The sequence below is a fragment of the Cetorhinus maximus genome, chromosome 10 (assembly GCF_964194155.1).
Source record: "Cetorhinus maximus chromosome 10, sCetMax3.hap1.1, whole genome shotgun sequence".
Lineage (NCBI taxonomy): Eukaryota > Metazoa > Chordata > Chondrichthyes > Lamniformes > Cetorhinidae > Cetorhinus > Cetorhinus maximus.
Window position 1 is genome coordinate 110,995,310 of NC_135888.1, and position 19,683 is coordinate 111,014,992.

The 19,683-nt window shown below is 45.0% G+C and overlaps 1 protein-coding gene across 1 annotated transcript in view; it reads right to left on the reverse strand.

Moving 5' to 3' along the window:
• The window catches only part of LOC144685949 (organic cation/carnitine transporter 2-like), a 141,378-nt gene that overhangs the window by 13,376 nt on the left and 108,319 nt on the right, over nucleotides 1-19,683 (reverse strand). Inside the window, exon 7 of the mRNA XM_078551007.1 lies at nucleotides 10,602-10,816. Coding sequence (XP_078407133.1) covers nucleotides 10,602-10,816 — 215 coding nt within the window. The remainder of the gene's footprint in view (nucleotides 1-10,601; nucleotides 10,817-19,683) is intronic.

The following is a 19,683-nucleotide window of genomic DNA, read 5'->3' on the forward strand; positions in this document are numbered from 1 at the left end:
ATGCATTTATGAAGCAGGCGCCTTAATGCTGTTGTTATAATTACTGGGCTAGTGGAATAAATAAAGCCACCTCACCCATTCTGGCCAGGTTCCAACTACTATAACCACAACAACTTAATATATAGCACCTTGTAAAGGGAAAGAAAAAGTCTCCAGCTGCTGTATGGAGGTAAATCAAACAAATAGACACCAAGGTGAAGAAGAGATTAGGAAGGGTGACCAAACAATAGGTCAAAATGTGGGGTTTAGGGAGGGTCTTAGCAGAGGGGTTCAGAGATAGAACATCAGAATGTGAGACCTTGGTGGCTGAATAACTAGTCACCAACTGGAAGGCGAAGAGGTGGGGTTTAGGCAAGAGGTTGTGACAAGCTGAATGGAAGATTTGTGGGGACTCTAGAGCTAAACAAGGTTACAAAGTTTGGAAAAGATGAGACATGGAAAGATTTAATGTCAAGGATGAGACTTCTTATTGTTGACAAAAGGACTGACATAAGGGCCAAGATAGGCAATATTAAGGAGGTGGAGCGAACCATATTTTTGCGATGGAGAGATTCTGTGGTTAGAAATTCGGCTTGGTCAAATAAAAAAACTAAAGGGTGTGAACAGTTCTGTCTGTGACAGTGACTGAGCAGGATGATGCAGTTGGTGGTGAGAGCTTGCACTTTGCAGCAGGGCCTGAAGATGGTGGCTTTGATCATCCTAATGTTTAACATCAGGAAATTGGGGTTCATCCAAGATTGTTGTTGGATACAGTGTGACAATCCAAAGACACTGGAGGGATTGAGAAGTTTAGAGCTGGGTGTCATCAGTGTACATGTGGAAGCTGACCCCATGCTGAGGAGGCGCAGTCTGAAGCTGTGCTTTCTAGGCGTAGAGGAGGGAAACAGCGATAAATTCATGGGGATTCCCAAAGTAATGGTGCGGTGGTGGGAATAGAAACCATTGGTTTCCCTGGCTATGATTGGATAGGTAAGATTGGGACAAATGTTGGATAGCAACTGGCTGAATGTAAGAAACCAGGAAGGAAAGGGTTAATTAGGCTAGCAGCACAATTTGATGGTGTTTTGTTTACACTTTGGATTGCTGTTACACACCATAGCTGTGTGAAAGATGAACATTGGCCCATAAATTGCTGTCAAAATAACAGAGCGACTACTTTTCAGTGTAACAGCCAGTGTCTTCAGCCGAGGGCAGATATTTGATTAAACACAGAAATGAGAAGTTGGAGATGCACCGCTCCAATGTTAACTTTGCTCTTTCTTCCTGTCTCTCTTCCAGCTTTTTCTTAAATCCAATCTTTCTTTCCCTCTCTTTATTTCTCTTTTTGTAACTAATTTAACATAAAGTGAGATGAGAGTGATTGCCCTTCACATCAAGGCAGTACTTGACTGCCTTGCTGGAGCCCCAGCGAAATTGAAGTTCATCGGAATCAGGAGGAAAATCCTCCACTGGTTGAAGTCATACTGAGCAAAATAGGAAGACAGTTGTGGTTGTTGGAGGCCAATCATCTCAGCTCCAGGACATTGCTACATGGATTCCTAAGGGTAGCGTCCTTGTCCCAACCATCTTCAGCTACTTCAAGGTGATGTGCCATGGAGAAGTATGGAAGGTAGTGAAGAATCCTGGTTTGGACACCATGAAGCAGGCTTCCAGTCTGGAGTATGTGAACAGCAAATCTTTATGAACAACTCATAACTATGCACATATTTACATTAGAAGGTATAGGTTAGGAGCTGACCACATTCTAGGTCTTAACCCAACCGTGTCCATCCCTTGACTTACTCTGGCTCTGGGCCATGCGTCTTCTTACATCACTGTACTCAGTCCCACATTAACCCTTTATGTACAAGACCCTTCCATTACACCTCCCTCCAAGACTTTATCCTATGGATATAGAGTTACTTTAGTTTACTTCCAAGTCTTACATTGTTATAAGTCTTGTGCTTTAACCTCATTGTTACAACTTTGGTGCTATTCTAACAATATTGCTATTACAGTATTAACATTAACAACATTCTCACTACCCCATCTCCCCCTCCAAGTCCTTGAAGTTAGAGATTCAAGTGGTCTGGAGGCTTTATAACCCTTCCACATCTCATTCACCATTCTGTTGGGAGAGAAGTAGGGTCTGGTGTTGTTTGTTCTTGTTGTTGGATTGGTGGTTGAACTGCTGTTTGGGTATGGTTCCATCCGTTTCTTCCATTGCTTGAGGTTAAACCATGTCTGGTATATGGCTGTTGGTGACCTTTTCTTGTGGGGTGGACGAAAATGGTATTTGTCTATTTTGCGGTGTTTTTTCTTCTTCCTTCTCTGTTTAGGCCGTCTGGAAGCTCGCTGACGGAAGAGTGCTCCTGCGGCAAGAAGAAGGCTGAGTAGCATGCTCACCTCTGCTTTTTGTTGTTGATGGTGCACAACTGCTACCAGGTTCCAGCATCCCTTGTGGTTTTGGCACACTGGCTGGAAGCTGCTGTGTGTGCACAGTGGATGGTCAGTCTACTGATTGCACTACCATTGTAGTTGGAGGTAGAAGTTCCTCAGATTGTTGATGCATCTCTACTACCACTGCAACCAATGGTGCAATGGTAATCTTGTGTACGGTAGGTTGATTTGACCAATGGGGAATTTCTAGGACCTGGAATGATGATGGACAAACCTGCTTCACAAAAAGAGAAGAGATCAAAGGTGAAATCAGAGTCTATGTGCTCTTTAGTGTTTGAGGACTCAGGACTGTGCTTTTCGGGCCGACTAACGACTATGGTAGTCTTGCCATCTTCGGCCGGCTGGATAAGATCGAGGGCTACCCAGGCATCGCTGCTGAGAAGATAGAAAGGCTGATAGCTCAAAAATTTATTTGTCAGCATACCTCTGAGGTTCAAGGATCATGCCGAGGACCGGGAGTCGGACGCCCCCTGCTCCATAAAATGGAGTGTCCGTTGTTCGAGTCCAAAGGCCTTGGAGCCATGGTTCCTCGTCTGACAGGACTGTCACGTTGGCACCTGAATCTAATTTAAAATTGTTTAGATGGCCATTTACCAGGATATCTGCATTCCGAAATGAAGAACCACATTCTCTGGTGTCAACTAAGAAAAATGGCTGTGCGTCTTCTGGGTCTTCGGTCTCGACCTCTTGGATTACCAAGGGGTGTTTGTGCATTCCTGGGGTTTTGACTTGCACAGTTTACCAAAGTGTCCTTGTCTGTGCAATGGAAGCACTGGGAAGTACTCACAGGACACTGATCTTTCCTGTGGGGGCTTTTGGCACCACAGCGCTGGCAAGATCGTTCTGTTGTGCGGTCCAGGTGTTGCTTTCCCTGTCTTTGGTCCTTGCATTTTTGTCCCTGATGTGGCGCACTGAGGGTTGGTTTCTGCCCCATGAAGTGTTCTCTCCCCTTAGGGTGGTCCTGTGTTGTTCACATAGTTCAGACAGCCTAGCTAGCTGGACAGCCTTGTCAAGGGTAAGATCATCTTTAGCTTGTAGGAGGTCAGAGAGTCAATCGTCCGCAACACAGTTTTGTCTCGTATGAGCTCAGTCTTAAATTGCCATTTTCACATCCTTCTGTCATCCTATAGAGATTGTTAATGAAGAAATCGAAAGGTTCCCCAGGGAGCTGGACACTCTTATTAAATTTAGCTCCTTCCAGTATTTTATTGGATCTCAAGTTGAAATGGACTTCGAAAGATTTCAAAACACCCTCAAATTTGGCAGATGATTCATCATAGCATGTCGTGCAACGGATGTTGTCTGCAATTGACCCAATCGAGTAAAAATGTGTACTAACTTGTTCTGTTTCAGATTTTTTATTGAGGCCTGCAGCAATGCTGTATTTTAAAAACCTTTTTCTCCAAAGACTCAAATTGATTGCCTGGTCCGGGCCATGGGTGAATGAATCCCAGTGGAGCTGTAAGTGTGGAATCGCAATCCATTTTTGAAGGTTTTAAAAAGTGTGGGTACAGCTTTAAGAGATTATAGGCTTCCAAGATGGAATCGCTGGTTACTGCCAAACAATGGATCTTCCCTCACTGGCCAGTTTTTGGCGGGCTTTTCAAAATGATGGTGGCATGCCTCTGCCTGAAGAAGAAGGGACTGCAATGGTGGTGGAGGTTGGCTGGCTGCCGGCTTAATTAATTTGGTGGTTTCACATTACGACTTGGGCTCTTGGAAAGGAACCGCGGGCTAACTGGATGGCCGTGAGGTACCCAGGGAGAACAAAATGAATTATTAATTATGACTTTTTTTCTTGCTGGACTAGGGAGCTATGCACCAAGACTCGGAGTCTGGAATCGGGTTTAGCGATGAGTTGCTTTCAAATGGCACTTCTCACTGAACGACTTAAAATGGGTTTCTCGGGGCTAGCTGGTTTGGATTTTTTAAAAAAATGTCACCCTTGCAGCTGCGAGCACTGCTTGCTGAAGCTGGACTTCCAAGGAGGATGGAATGGAGTCTTCTGTCTGAGTGAAACTTCTACCTTTTCTTGTTTGCTTCCAGGCTCTCTATCTCTGGAGCTTTTTCTTTCTGGGAATTTTCTCAACATCTGCAGCTTAAGTTGGGAGTTAGGTTCAGTGCATAATCCATTGAAGGTGTCCTTTTTCTTAGTTCCTCGGCATTCTTATGAGGGTGGGGGTTTTAATCCCGAGGGTGCCACCATGAAGAGACAGGATCCCACCGCTGCCATCATGAAGAATCCTGCTTCGGACTCTATCAAGTAGACTTCCAGTCTGGAGTATGTTAACAGCAAATCTTTATTTGCTACTCATAACTATGCACACATTTACAGTAGAGATACAGATATGGAGCTGACCCCATCCTGGGTCTTACCCCAATTGTCCATCTCCAGACTGACCCTGGCTCTGGGTCATGTGTCTTCTTGCATCACTGTGTAGCTAGTACTGTACTCCATCCCACGTTAACCTTTTATATACCAGACCCTTCTTCTACAGTTACATTGTGATCGCCTGATCAAGACCAGACTAGAGCGCATTAGAATAGTCAAGAGGTAGTGAAGGCATGGATGAGGGTTTCAGCAGTACATGAGCTGAGACAGGGGCAAAGTTGAAAGATGTTACAGAGGTGGAAAGATACGTTCTAGGAGAGGGCACAAATATAGGGTCGAAGCTTATCGCAGAACCAAATGTGACACCAAAGTTACGAACAGAGTAGTTTAATTTCATATTGGTATCAGGGAGAGGGATGGAGTTGGTAGTTAGGGAATGGAGTTTGAAGTGGGGACTGGAAACAATGGTCTTCCCAATATTTCTTTGGAGGAAATTTCTGCTCATCCAGTATTAGATGTCGGAGATGCAGTCTGAAAATTTAGCAACAGTGGAGGGGTCGAGAGAGGTGGTGGTGAGGTAGAGCTGGGTGTTGTCAATGTACATGTGAAAACTAACACCCTGCTTCCACATGGACTGTAGCGGTTCAAAAAGACACCATCAACTCAAGGGCAATTAGGGATGGGCAATAAATGCTGGCCTAGCCAGCAATGCCCACATGCTATGAATGAAGAAAATAAAAAATGTCACCAAGGGGCAGCCTGTAGATGAAAAATAGGAGGGGCCAAGGATTGATCATCGAGGGGGACACCAGAGTTAACGGTGCGAGAGCAGGAAGAGAAGCCATTGCAAGTGAATTATCTGGCTAAATTAGATTGATAAGAGTTGAGCCATGTGAGAGCAGTCCCATCCATCTGGACAACAGTGGAGGGGCATTGGAGGAGGATGGTGTGGGCAAGCGTGTCAAAGATTGAAGACAGATGGAGAAGGACGAGAAGGGAAAGTTTACCTTTGTTACAGTCTCATAAGATGTCATTTATGACTTTAATAAGAGCCATTTCGGTACCTTGGCAGGAGCAGAAACCTGATTGGAGGGATTCAAACATGCAGTTCCAGGAAAGATGGGGGCAGATTTGGGATCCAAGAACACATCTGAGGACTTTGGAGAGGAAAGGGAGGTTGGAGATGGGACGGTACTTTTCAAGGGTGGAGGGGTCAACGGTTATGTGTTTGAGGAGAGGAGTGATGACAGCAGATTTAAAGGCGAGAGTGGGGCAACAGCTGACAAGCAAGAACCATTTACAATATCACCTAACATGGGGGCCTGCGGGTAAGTTAGGTTATCAGCAGTTTAGTGGGAATAGGATCGAGGGAACAGGAGGTGAGTCTCAGGGACAAGATGAGCTCAGAGAGGGCGTGAGGGGAGACAGGAGAGAAATCAAAGAAAGATACGAGTTCAAGGTAGGGCAGGGAGGACATTGAATGAAGTTTGGCCAGGTAGGGTAGTGTAAAGGAGGGACATGGCATAGGTACCTGATTAGATTGTTTCAATCTTAGTGACAAAGAAATTCATGATCTCCTCCATTGTTGTTGGAAGTGAACATAAGGTCAGAAGTGCGGATGTTCGCTGATGATTGCACAGTTTTCAGTACCACTCACAACTCCTCAAATACTGAAGCAGTTCATGACAGCATTCAGCAAGACCTGGGCAACATTCAGGCTTTGGCTGATAAGTGGCAAGTAATATTTACCTCACTCAAGTGTCAGACAATGACCATTTTCAAAAAGAGAATCTAACCATCTCCCCTTGATGTTCAATGGCATTACTACCACTGAGTTTCTTATCATCAACACCCTGGGAGTCATCATTGACTAGAAACTTAACTGAACCAGCCATATAAATACTCTGGTTACAAGAGCAGTTCAGAAGCTAATAATTCTGCAGCTAGTACCTCACCTCCCACCTCCCCAAAGCCTGTCTGCCATCTACAAAGCACAAGTCAGGATTGTGATGGAATACTCTCCACTTGCCTGGATGAGTGCAGCTCCAATAACACTCAAGAAGCTCGATTCCATCCATGATAAAGTAGCCACTTGATCAGCACCCCAACCACCACCTTAACATTACTCCCTCCACAACTGGCCCACAGTGGCAGCTGTCTGTACCATCTACAAGATGCACTACAGAACTCACCAAGGCTCCTTCAAAAGTATCTTCCAAATCCATAACACCTAACACTACCACCTGCAAGTTCACCTCCGAGTCACATACCATCCTGACTTGGAGCCATATCACCTTTCCTTCACTGTTGCTGGGTCAAAAACTTGGAACTCTCACCCCACAGCACTGTGGGTATATCTACACCACATTGACTGCAACAGATCAAGAAGGTGGCTTGTCACTACCTTCTCAAGGGCAATTAAGGATGGGCAACAAATGCTGGCCTTGCCAGTGACACTCGCAACCCAAGAACAAATAAAATAGAAATTCCTTGTTCAGACGTTGTGCTGTTCTTTTCATGAATCTTCAATCTGATCGGCTAAGGAGATAAACAGTTGTTCATTCAGGTCCCAGGTGCCCTGTAGAGGGCACTGTCCCATTTCAATTTCTCACTTAAAACAACTTGTGCACAAAATGTCATGGAGATTAACCAGGTAAGGACAACTCTAAGTAACGTGATGTTTGTTGACTGGTTACGGCAATTGTTGGGCCAATAATTTAGCTTTAATACATAATATTTTGAAATAGCTAATGGATGTTTTGGAATAGGTGAACAGATGCTTTGCGTAAGAAAGTAGCCTGTAGAAATAAGAAAGGTGGTGATGTACTATGTCTTTAAGTGGGTATGTTCATAATCTGTATATGTCAACAGACAGGCTTTGATGTGGCCCAGCATTAGTATTTGTGAGTTGACCATATAAGACATCTTCGTAAGAACTCTCAAGCAACATGTATATACCACTGCAATCTTTGAATAAAGGACTCATGATATAGTTTACCAGTCTTACCTGAGTGATTGGTGAATTTGTGTTTGAAGAATAGAAGGAAACACAAAGGGGTTTGTGGAAATATCCTTGCAAAATGCAGAGGGATGCATGTGTGCTGACTCCTAGAGTTCATTAGCTTTCAGAAAGGGAAAGAATATGCTGTGCCAATATTGATATTTGTAAGTGCTAAATTGCAAAGACATCAACAGCCATCTGTTCAGACAGATTGTTCGTTCTGGGAAAGGTGGTGGCATAGTGGTATTGTCACTGGACTGGTATTCCTAGAAGCCCTAGGAACCTGGGTTCAAATCCCACTGTGGCAGATGATGAAATTTGAATTTACTAAAAATCTGCAATTAAAAGTCTGATGATGACTGTCAATTGTTGTAAAAACCCATCTGGTCCAATAATGTCCTTTAGGAAAGGAAATCTGCTGTCCTTATCTGGCCTGGTGCTAAGTGTGACTCCAGACCCACAACAACGTGGCTGACTCTTAACTGCCCTCTGAACAAGGGCAACTAGGGATGGACAATAAATGATGCCCTAGCCAGTGATGCCCACATCCCATGAATGAATAAAAAAAAAGCTCATGGGGGGAAAACTGGGAAATGGGAGGGAGTTAGAGCAGATTTGTCACAAAACGTTGATAAGAAAGGGTATAAAGGGGCAGAATCTACATCTTCAACATTTTCTTCACAGAAAAAACTGTGGCAAAACACATAATTAATTATTAACTGTGACAGTACAAATTATTTTGGGGATCATTATAAGCTGGCCTAGAATTTAGGTTTTATTTTGGCAGGATTTAGGTTGCCTGCTTAACTTGACTATTTTTAGAGGCTGTATTCTGCGAAAGGTTAACAAGGCCAAGCCTCCATTTTGGACTAACACCTCACCGAAAAGATGTCATTTTGTGATTTGAACACATGCTGCAAAATTATGCAATATTTTAGTACAGTAATTACTAGTATTGTAAAGTAACAGATGACTATTAGAAGAAGTACCTCAATTGCTCTGTAATTGAAGAATAGGTAATTAATCAGATAGTTAATGGAAGTCAGATTATCTCTATTTCTGTATTTTTCTACAAACCTTCCTATGTTAGAATTGAAGTCTGGGACTTGAACATGCAGTGACAATATGTTGTCAGAAAGGAACCTACACTATCCAGTAGAGATCCCTATCAAAATAAACTGTCCTTGACTAGTCTAATACTGGACCTAATAAATAAGTACAACATTGAGATAAGGACACATTTTGAAGTACTCTATTGTTTTTCTGTTTTAGGGCAAAAATGAACTTATCAAATTAAATTAATCCTTACAACACTTTGCTATTAAGAACAACTTTGGATCAAGGTGGGGTGATGCCAGAATTAGGTATAAAAGTGGGTTTCGGGAACCATCTTGTTTGTGTGCTACAAGGATTGTGTTTTATTGGGGACAGGGGCAGAATTCCTGTAAGCACGAGAAGGGTTGAGGTCATGTCTGCTTCTTCTGGATTGGCCATTCATTTTAAGTTGAGAAGCATGTAGTGTATTGTTGATAAGTATACCTTTTGTCCTTTTACTCTTTTAGTCAAGTGATAAGTGTATTGTTTTATTTTATCCTTTATTCAATAAACATTGGCATTTTTTGCAATTTGGTCTGAGTCTTTTCCTGATGGTTATTTCTCTGTTGAACTAAACAGCTTAAAGGGTTAATTTGGGATCCAGTAATTAGGCTGTGCACAGCTGAATTAAACTAAGTCTAAATTTATCAAAACAACCTCTTTTTAAATGTACATCATTCCATGGAGCTAATTGACAGAGAGATGCTGGAGGCTACATAGAGGTTGAGAAAGATGAGGAAGGATAATGAATCAGTTACATTCACAGTGGATGTGACTTTTGTAAAGACTGTTTTAGTAGTGTCAGAGTGAAAATCTGATTGGAGGGATTTAAACACAAAATTGCACGAGATAGGGATAAGTTTGGGAAGCTGCAGCAAATTCAAATTTTTGGGGAAGGAAAGAGAAGTTGAGAACAGGATGGAAGTTTGAGGAAGGGGTTAACGATGGTGATTTTGAAGGGAAGAGGAATTGTGCTGAGCGAGGAGGATCTACTTACAGTGTCAGTTATCATGGCAGCCTGGAATCAAAGTTGGGTGGTCAGAAGCGAATTACGATAGGTGAGGCTTCCCACCAGCAGAATTCCACCTTTTGTATTATACACCTCATTGCAGTGCCTGTACTTGCACATTAGCACTATGAAACTCGATGGAAGCCAGAACATGTTGTATATGGAGCTCAATTCTCCCAAGGTAACAGATGTCAATCTACTTGCTGCTGTGAATCAATAGCACGTAGATGGAGGTGCAGTGCATGTTGGGGTTTGAATGTAGCAGTAAGTGTATACTAGACAAATTTAGTGCACAGCACAATGCATGTCATATTCGAGCGTGTTTGTCTCCACTTCGCAACAATAAGTTAAGTTTCAGTTGTTTCATATGATGATTCTTGGGTAAAATATAGGAATTTGTATCACTTTGTATAACCAGGGATGAAAAGGTGGTTTGATAATTCAGCTCTTCTGCCAATGTTGATGTGAAATAATGAATTGGCCTGAGTTAGTCACCAACCAATTTTCCCTCCCTCAGTGTTCTCCTCTCAGCACCTCATCCTTACAACACTACAAAGATCAGCGAAATTGCAATGGGCTTTCAAAGTTTGTGGAACAGCATGCCAGAATGCTAAAATCTCTCAAGGATTAAACCACATAAATATTTCAATTTATCATGAATTGCTGCTTTGAAATATTTAACAAAGACATGTTTTGATAATTTTAAGTGCACTGTAAAAATTTACCTGGAGGTATGAGTTGGATGAAGAAAAGGACAACTCCACCGAGAAACAGTGAGCCTGCAAGGCTGAACCTTCGGGAAAACCTCTGGAGAAAAAGCCAAGCTGCTATGTAGGCCGGAACTTCGATGGCAGCAGCGAAGAAACAGTTCAAATAGTCATCACCGTGAAGGTTGGGAGTGTTCAAAGACAGGCCATAGTATTCAGCTGTTAGAATCATCCTGTAAAAAAATGGAAAAAAATTCTTGTAAAACGATTTTTTAAACTTTCCTCCTCCCATCTCTCTTTTTCAACTTTGCTTTTACTTTGGATTTTCTTTCTCTCTCATCTGCGCACCCTGTTCCACCTAACATTTCCCACCAAGGGGGCAGGCAGAAAATCAGCTCTCTTTGTTTTGCATTAATGTCAAATTTTAGAAGGTGAACAGAAGTATTCCCTTCAGCTAACCTACTCTTCTAAATTTACCTCCCTCCCTCCCTCCATTGAGAAACAGCAGCATCCCTATTGAAATTTGTTTATAAAATACAAACGCTGTACAGATATCTGTATGCATGACTCCATTCCGCTTTTGATCCAACTAGCTGCTGAGAGGCAAAGCAAGCGGGTTCCTTCTCTCCTACCCCCAGTGTTACAGATCATAGAATAAGCATTGAAGGATTACTGCACAGAAAGGGGTATTTGGCCTGTGATGTCTGTGCTGCCTCTCTGAAGGAGTAATTTACCTTGTGCCACTCCCCCGCCTTCTTCCCCATAACCCCGAATATTCTTACTTTCCAGATAATAATCCCTTTTCAATATTTTATTAAACCTTCCTCCATCACACTCTCAGGCAGTGCATTCCAAATCCTAATTACTACTGCATGAAAATGTTTTTCTTCATGAGGCCATTGCTTCTTTCGCCAATTGTATCTTTTTTTTTTAACTCTTAAATTTACTGAAGTATTTCCATTGATTCACACTTCTCTACAACTGGATTTTAGTGTTATACTTTCATTTGGACATACTTGATATACTGTATTATTTTCTTCATTATTTGAACGTGATGTTCTTAAGCATCTCTATTCTGGGGCACTGTTTTACATTACATCACCTCTCTGAACGTGGCTTTACATATTTCTGTAATAATCCCACAAATAGTTATAAAACAAAGAACGAAAATGTGTGTGTTCTTTGTAAAGGGGACACAGAGCAAAATCCCAGAACCTCTGCCATTGACCCTTGCAGACTTTGTGAGGTTAGGGAAGGTTCCTTCCTTTGTACGGCAATCCTATCACATCTATGGTATCTGTGTAGGAGGTTGCAGACTATGGGACTGATTTCTCCCCTTTGGGAGGGGGGTGAGGAGACATGTCCTTGTAAGGAGAACAAAGATTCCTAAAAATGTTGTTTCATCTTTGTGAGAGCCTGACTCAGGCTTGCACCCCTAGAGACCTCACTAGTGTATTTTGGCAGACTGTTATACTGCATTTCATAAAAACATATGAACAAGGAACAGCAGTAGGCCATTCAGCCCCTCGAGCCTGCTCCACCATTTAATAAGATCATGGCTGATCTGATAGCAACCTGAAATCTGCATTCCACCTACCCATGATAACCTATCACCCCCCCTACTTCTCAAGAATCTATCCACCTCTGCCTTAAAAATATTCAAAGACTCTGCTTCCACCACCTTTTCAGGAAGAGAGTTCCAACGGCACATGGCCCTCTGAGCGAAAAATTTCGTCTCATCTCTGTTTTAAATGGGCGACCCCTTATTTTTAAACAGTGACCCCTAGTTCTAGATTCTCCTACAAGAGGAAACATCCTCTCCACATCCACCCTGTCAGGACCCCTCAGCACCTTATATGTTTAAATCAAGTCGCCTCTTACTCTTCTAAACTCCAGCGGATACAAGCCTAGTCTGTCCAGCCTTTCGTCATAAGACAACCCACCCATTCCAGGTATTAGTCTGGTAGACATTCTCTGCTTCCAATGCAGTTGACAGCATAGTGACTGCCTATTGTCAATCCAGCTGCTGAGAGACTGGGGATGTGAGAACTTCCAGCGCTGAAAGCTCCTGTCCTTTTTAGTACATTTAATTGCAGGACTTTCAATTCTGTTTCGAGATCACTTTCCATTTTATTGTGAAAAAGGAATCTCAAAGGTCTCAGATATGACATACAGGAAGATGTAATTAAAATGAGTGTACAGTGGGACAACTTGTTTCAGCTAAAGCTGTAGCTAAACCCAATCTTCCATCAGTTGCATTACAAGCGGAAAAATCACAAAAGTGCAATGTTTATGGTAATGTATTGAGAAACATTTGAAAGGAAAGCGAGCACAGATGATGCAAAATTGAATGAAGAGAGACAACGAAAGTTAAAAGGTACATTGTAAAGGGGGAGAAAGAACAGGGAGACCTGGGGGTATTTATGCACAAATCTTTAAGGTTGCGGGGAAGGCTAACAAAGAAGTTAATGAAGGACTCTCCTCATTCTTTCCATCAAAATGTCTCATCACACTTTTGTGTTGAATTTCAACTGTAACGTGAGCAAAGAAAAATCCTCAGACTTGCTTATGAAATAAAACTGATCTTCCTATCATTCTAAGGACTCCATTGGAGGCTTGATGCAAAACTGATTTGCAGAATCCATCTCTTTCCACAGGTCAGATCCAAATGTTTCTCTTTTACAGGAAAGCAACCTGTACTGACCAATTAAACTGTCTGATAGATATTCTTTCTTTCTGAACTCCCAACAACAACCATCCATGATATTGTATTGTAGATATGTGGTATTGTGGTAGCATAGCGTTTATGTTACTGGACTAGTAATCTAGAGGCTTGGACAAATGATCCAGGTTTTTGAGATAAAAACCCCACCATGGTAGCTGTGGAATAAAGTATATGGAGTGATGGGCTTTATAAATAGAGACATTGGCCAGAATCTCTGGCCTGGAGTCTAAGTTTGGTGGTGGAAGTGGAAGTCGCATTGATTTCCGCGGGGGCCGTGGGACAGCTGACCACGCGAGATCTTGCTCTGCTCAGCTCATTACCTATATATCCGCGAGGTGTTCGGCTAATCTCATGGTGGGGCAAGCACAGTTAGCTTATGGGGCGAAGGTCCAGGCACCATATTTAAAGGGAACCCAGACAGCCACTCATTTGCTGCTGGCCATGAACTTCAGTATGGCTGTTGTTCAAGACTCTGCATCGACCAGGATGTCCCAGAGCAGACAATGTGCAGCCCCACAGTTCAGCTAAGCCTACCTACAGGTTCTCCTCCAGGCCATCCAGAAAAGGGTAGGTGCTGTTTTCTCAGGGTTTTAGCAGGACGCCATCCCGTCTGACCATGGCAGCCTGGACAGAGGAAGCCCGTCGGGCCCAAAGGAGAAATGCCCAACAGTGCAGGAAGAGGGTGAATGATCTGCTGCGCTCCACCAGGGTAAGTGATCCTATATACTCACTGTAAAGTGACACTCATAAGGGCATCAGGCAGTCTAAATGTGAGAGTGTACAGGGATGTCAGACAGGAGTCAATCTCCTATTACTTGTAGAACATCCTGCTTCTTAATCACTCACTGGGAGGGCTCAGCAGCTGCCATGGGCATGCATACTCCTGAACTGCTCATGCAACCTTTGGGATGACAGTCAACCCTTCTGTCTTTCTGTAGGACAAAAACGTCCACAATACGTGCGAGTGGGGCAAGATGGGAGGCGGCATTCCAGACACTAAAGCCCTCACCCCTCATGAGGAATAGGCCGCCGACATAGCTGGGGAAGAGCACAATGATCCCCCTGCTGAAGGCAAGATAGGATTCCCGGAGGAAGCCAGGGAGGATGCCTCCACTCTACAGCTGTCAGCTGCGCCAACAGTGACACATTGGTTTAATTAAAGAGCCTTCTTAGGCATCCACTAAGTCTTTTTTTTTCCATTCCAGGTATCTGCAAGAAAAGGGGGAGGCCCACAACACAGACTACCCACAGCTCCATCTCCAACCTGACCTCTGAGGAGGATGCCACAGGAGCCTTAGAGGATGCATTGTCATGGTATTTATCTGCACACTCCAGCAGAGCAGACACAGTCATCTCAGTGGGTCCATGTTCTTGAGTAGGTTTGGGGTCACAACCTGGTGAACATAATATCACTGACACGGGTCCACAGCTGGTGGAGTAAGTGACAACCTAGATCTCTGACAGTCAGAGGAATGCTGGAGACCAGGCTCCTGCTCAGCCCCATTCAGATGACAAGCCTCTGGACTCGGTTCTAAGAGACCTGTTGGAGATGCAGAGACAGGCAGGGGCATATCAGGCAGAATCTCCAAATGCAATGTGCGGACTGGACTGAATGCTGGAGGAGTCTGCCCACGTTCTGTCTACTATCATGGCTCCAGCATATGAGCGCTTGGCTGTGTCCACTGAAAGGTTCCCTTGGAGCCCCAGGTCCAGCAGAATACACAGTGGCTGTCAGATATGCGCAAGGACGTGTACTCCATCGCTCTAGCCATGTGTTTAGTGCAGCAGTGGCTAAGCAAAAGGACATGCCAAGAGTGCTCTGCTGCTCCAGCTCCTCTCTGCCTGTGACCCACTGGCCTCCAGTATGTCAGGCCAAGAAGGGTGCACCTGCGCCTAAACAAGAGATCCTTCGCAGGCTGGGGCCCTCCAGGCCTCAGGCCACCAGAGGACGCCAGCCAAAGTCATCACAGTCAACAGGGCATAGCAGTAAGCAGGCTGCCTCCTCTTCATCTACAGATGTCAGGGCTGCTCCTAAATGTAGCGGTAGGTAAAGGGAAAAAAAAGAAGTTCTGAAGGCACACAGGAGGCATGGGTGTACAACCATTGTATATAGTTCTGGCACTTGTAAATAGGAGTTCACTTGCACAGTTTGGAAGCTTCCAGGATTTCATCTTGCTGCTAGTTGCTTCAATGGTCGCATGAAGTTACAGAGAGTTGAACTGGCCTATGTGCTGGGCTGTGCTGAGGGCTGTGAGGCTATCCATGTGAAGCATCAGCAGCTCTTACAGAGCTCTACAGAGTCCATGCAGGAAAGATGCTTATCTTGGCTGGGTGACCACAATGACAGATCACAGTCTCGCACTAATACTAAGATCATCTGCGACTGAGACTTGTAGGATTCTCTGTGATGGGAGGGTCCAGGGTGCTTGCTACTCTACAACCCATAGTGCAGGTGAGGCACTCTCGGTGAGTGGATTCCAAAGTAACCTCAAAACCTTTTGGCATGATAAAGATGTCAAGTGATATGGGTTTACAATGGGCAAGTAGCGATCCAGGAGCAGGAATACGATCTTCCCTGATTAATCTGCATGGAGGAGAGACCTTGAGGGGCCAAATGATGTTCTCATGTTGCTCCTCCCTGTGAACCCATCTATCTGGTTCTGCCTAAAAGAGCTCTCTGCCAGGGATGCCCCGCCTTGGGAGCAGGTGTACATCCCTGCCAAGATTAGATTTGATATTGCTTCCAAATTGCCACACGCGTGTGCCCGAGCTCACAGGAGAACAGAGTGCTGTGCAGGTTCTAATGCATGCATTTAGCGCTAGGGCTCTGTATATTAGCATGTTTGGAACACGCAAAGGATCAAACCACCAGTAGGTCAGATGTTAAATAGTGCAAATTAATTAAGCTATCATAAATCAAGGTACATTAGAGCTAATTATAATGTCTGTAACCAAAAAGGAGCTGGTGCCTTCCAGTCAGCAGAAGATAGAAAACCAAACAGTAAATGAAATCTCTAGACAGCTTATTCTGTCTGGAATCTGTTAGCTATAAGATTGTCACGGGCCTGTCTGCTGTTTCGTACCCCTGCAATGGCCTCTGCATTTGGCTTGGTGACAACCTGGCCTTCATCAGATCCATCCCCTTCACCACCCTTATCCTCAGACATCTCAGTCCTCCATGTCTCCTTCAGCCAAGACATTCCCCCTTTGTAGCGTGAGGCTGTGCAGGGCGCTGCAGATAACGATGTGGCGAGTATTAGAGAACCGCATCTGAGTGGTCCAAACATCTGAATTTCACCTTTTGGAGGCCTATCATCTGCTCAATCATGGATCTGATGGAGGAATGTGCGGCATTGTACATCTCCTCAGCAGCGTTCTGCGGATGGCAAACTGGCCATCATCAACGAGGCCTTTGGTGGGTACCCTTGTCCCTAAGAAGCCAGCCTTGCAATTGCAGAGGTCCTTCAAAAACCTGTGGCACCTGGGAGTAGGTCAGAATGTAGGTGCCACGAGAGCTCCCTTGGAATCGAGCACAAACATGCAGGATTTGCCTTCTGTGATATATCAGCTGCACGCTCAAAGAGTGGAAACCTTTCCTACTGATGAATGTGACTGGCTGTTGCCAGGGAGCTCTCAAGGCCACATGTGTGCAGATAATAGCTCCTTGCACTTGCAGGAAATTTGAGATTGCTGCAAAACCCAACGCTCTTGCAGCCTGGCTTTTGGGATCCAGGGGGAATTAGACAAATTGGTTTGCTCTCCTGAACTGAGCATCTGTCACCTTCCAGATGCACTCGTGTATCGCTGACTGGGAGATGCCGCACAGGTCGCCAGTGGAGCTCTGGAAGCAGCCACTGGCAAAGAAGTTTAAGGCAGCGGTGACCTTTAATGGTACCGGCACTGGATTGCCTCAAAGTTCTTGTGGCCTCAGGTTGTTGTGAAAAGCTGGCGGATGTATGCAACCACATTCCGGGACATTCTAATGCGTCACTGGCTTCTCCTTTCACTTCTCTGTAGGTAGCTGCACCACCTGCGATATACCCATAGTCAGGTCAATGCTCACCATCGCACTAGCTCCTGGTCATCAGCATCCTGACCTTCTTGAAGCCCCACTGCCTCTTGTTGCACAGGCCATTGCTGCTCTTGGCTCTGTGTCAACCTGCGATTAACCCCCCTCCTCATCTGGATGAGAGCCATTAGAAAGTCAGGGTTGCCTGGAACCTGCATCACCTAGGCTTCAGTGGACTGGTGAACGAATTGAAGTAATTAATCTAGTGAGCATATTCTTTAAGGGTTTGCCTTCATCTCAGAGCTACCAAGCCATTGCTAAAACCTGTGCCTGGCTTCCATCCAGACATGGCATCCCTTCCAGTTGAAGGACATCCAGGAGGACCAGAGATGAGTGGTCCTCCCATTCATACATGACTGCTCATGGAGACATTGCTCATTGACTGGGGTGATGAAAGCCATGTGAAAGAACCCTCCCTCTGACACTATTCAGCTTGCTTCCACTGCCCTCGAGATTCTAAGAGACCATTGCCTTGGCAGCATAGAAAGGCTCACCACATGAGTCCTTGTCAGCCAGGGAGATGAAGGTTTGGAGTCAGGAGTTTGCTGCCGCCCACCAGCCGTAAAGGCATCCACCTCCCTCCTTCCCTGCCTCTGACAGCAGCAGATGGCACATTTCACAGATTGAACGGCAGCTCCAGACCTTGTTGGATCTCGATGTTATGAAATCCATGAGTTGGGAGCAAATCTACTGCCATGTGGGCTTCACCATAGAGAGAAGAACACACTGAGCATGGATGTCATCCAGTTGCCTCATGATTATTATGGTGTCCCTTTAATCAGCTAATTGTACTCACCTTGAACTCCACTCACCTGAAAAGACCCTCCTCCTACTTCGAGGTATTGCAGTTTTATAGCGACTGCGTTGCATAGGCGAGACTCCCAAAATTGTGCATGTAACATTTGAGACTCACTCCCCAGCTTTCTACTCTCCCCTGTCACCCACCAACTTCCTCCCATCACCCTTGATCCACACAATATAACCATTTTTCTCTCCTTTGTCACCCTTGAACAACACCCATTACGCTTGTACCGATTACCATCAACCTCCACATGCCTTCCCTCCTCTCTAAGCCTGCACCCATTATTGTCCCCTGTCCACCCTGACCCCTCTTGTTATCCAAGCCAGCTGTTTTGGCCGTTTCCATGACCCCCCTCACCCCGCAATGAAACCTTCACCTACCCAAACTATTACCCTAGGTCTGCCACACTACCGCATCCCATTCCCTCCTCACACTGTGACTGTTCCCTCCGCTGACCAGTACTCTCAATTCAACCCCCAGGACCCCACCGTCGACAGCACCGACTCCGCCCTCTAGGACTATCTCTCTACCACCATCCCTGCCCAGAAAGTCCGCTCACCCCCCTCCAGCCACAGGACTCCCAAACCCAACAACCCTCCATCCCATGTCACTGCATCCTTGCATTCCCTTGCTGCCTCCCTCCCGATCCCTGGCAGTCTGTCTTCCTTTCCCGGACAGCCTCCCTCCTTTCCCATGTCCAGCCTTTGCTCCACCCTACTCCACCCTTCCACCCCCAGCCTGTCTCCCATATCCAGCCTCCGTTCCACCCTATTCCCCCTTTGCCTGCCTCCTATGCCTAGCCTTCGCTCCACCCTAACCCCCCCCTCCAACCTTAGCATGCCTCCCGTGTCCAGCCTCTGTTCCACCCTATCCCTCCCTCTACTCTTCGCCTGCCTCTGACGTCCAGCCTTCGCACCATCCTACCCTCCCTTCCACCTTTCTCCTGCCTGTCCTGTCCAGCCTTTGCGCAGCTCGTCCTACAGGCACCCGAGAGGCTGAGATTTGTGAATGGTTCAAAAAGGAGGCTAAAGTAGTGTCTCCTCAGTTCATAATCATAGAAGTCAAGCTCGCCAAGCGCATGCCGCACTTATACAGCCGTGAATGTGGATGTTCTAATTTCTGGCTGGAGGGGAACTTAATTTGGAAGGGGGAACTCAGTTCTGGTGAAGTGGCCTTTTAATGAGCATGCATGACACACTAACACGTGCAAACGGGCTTCCCAACATTGTTCTTCGGAAAGCTCAACCTTAAATACTTGAGAAAAAAAGGATGTGGGGAAAGAGTGGGGTGTGGGACTAACCGGATTGTTCTCCAAAAGGGTTTTGAAAGAGAAAGAAAATGTTCAATAGATCATTCACTTTTGTATTATGGTCTAAATAAACCAAAGTGTTTGAGACAAATACCAGATGACATTTAGTTGTCTTTAAATGTTTAAAAAAATCTATATGGTGCTACCCAATGGCTACGTACATAAACATAACACAAGGTCCAATAGTGAAATGTA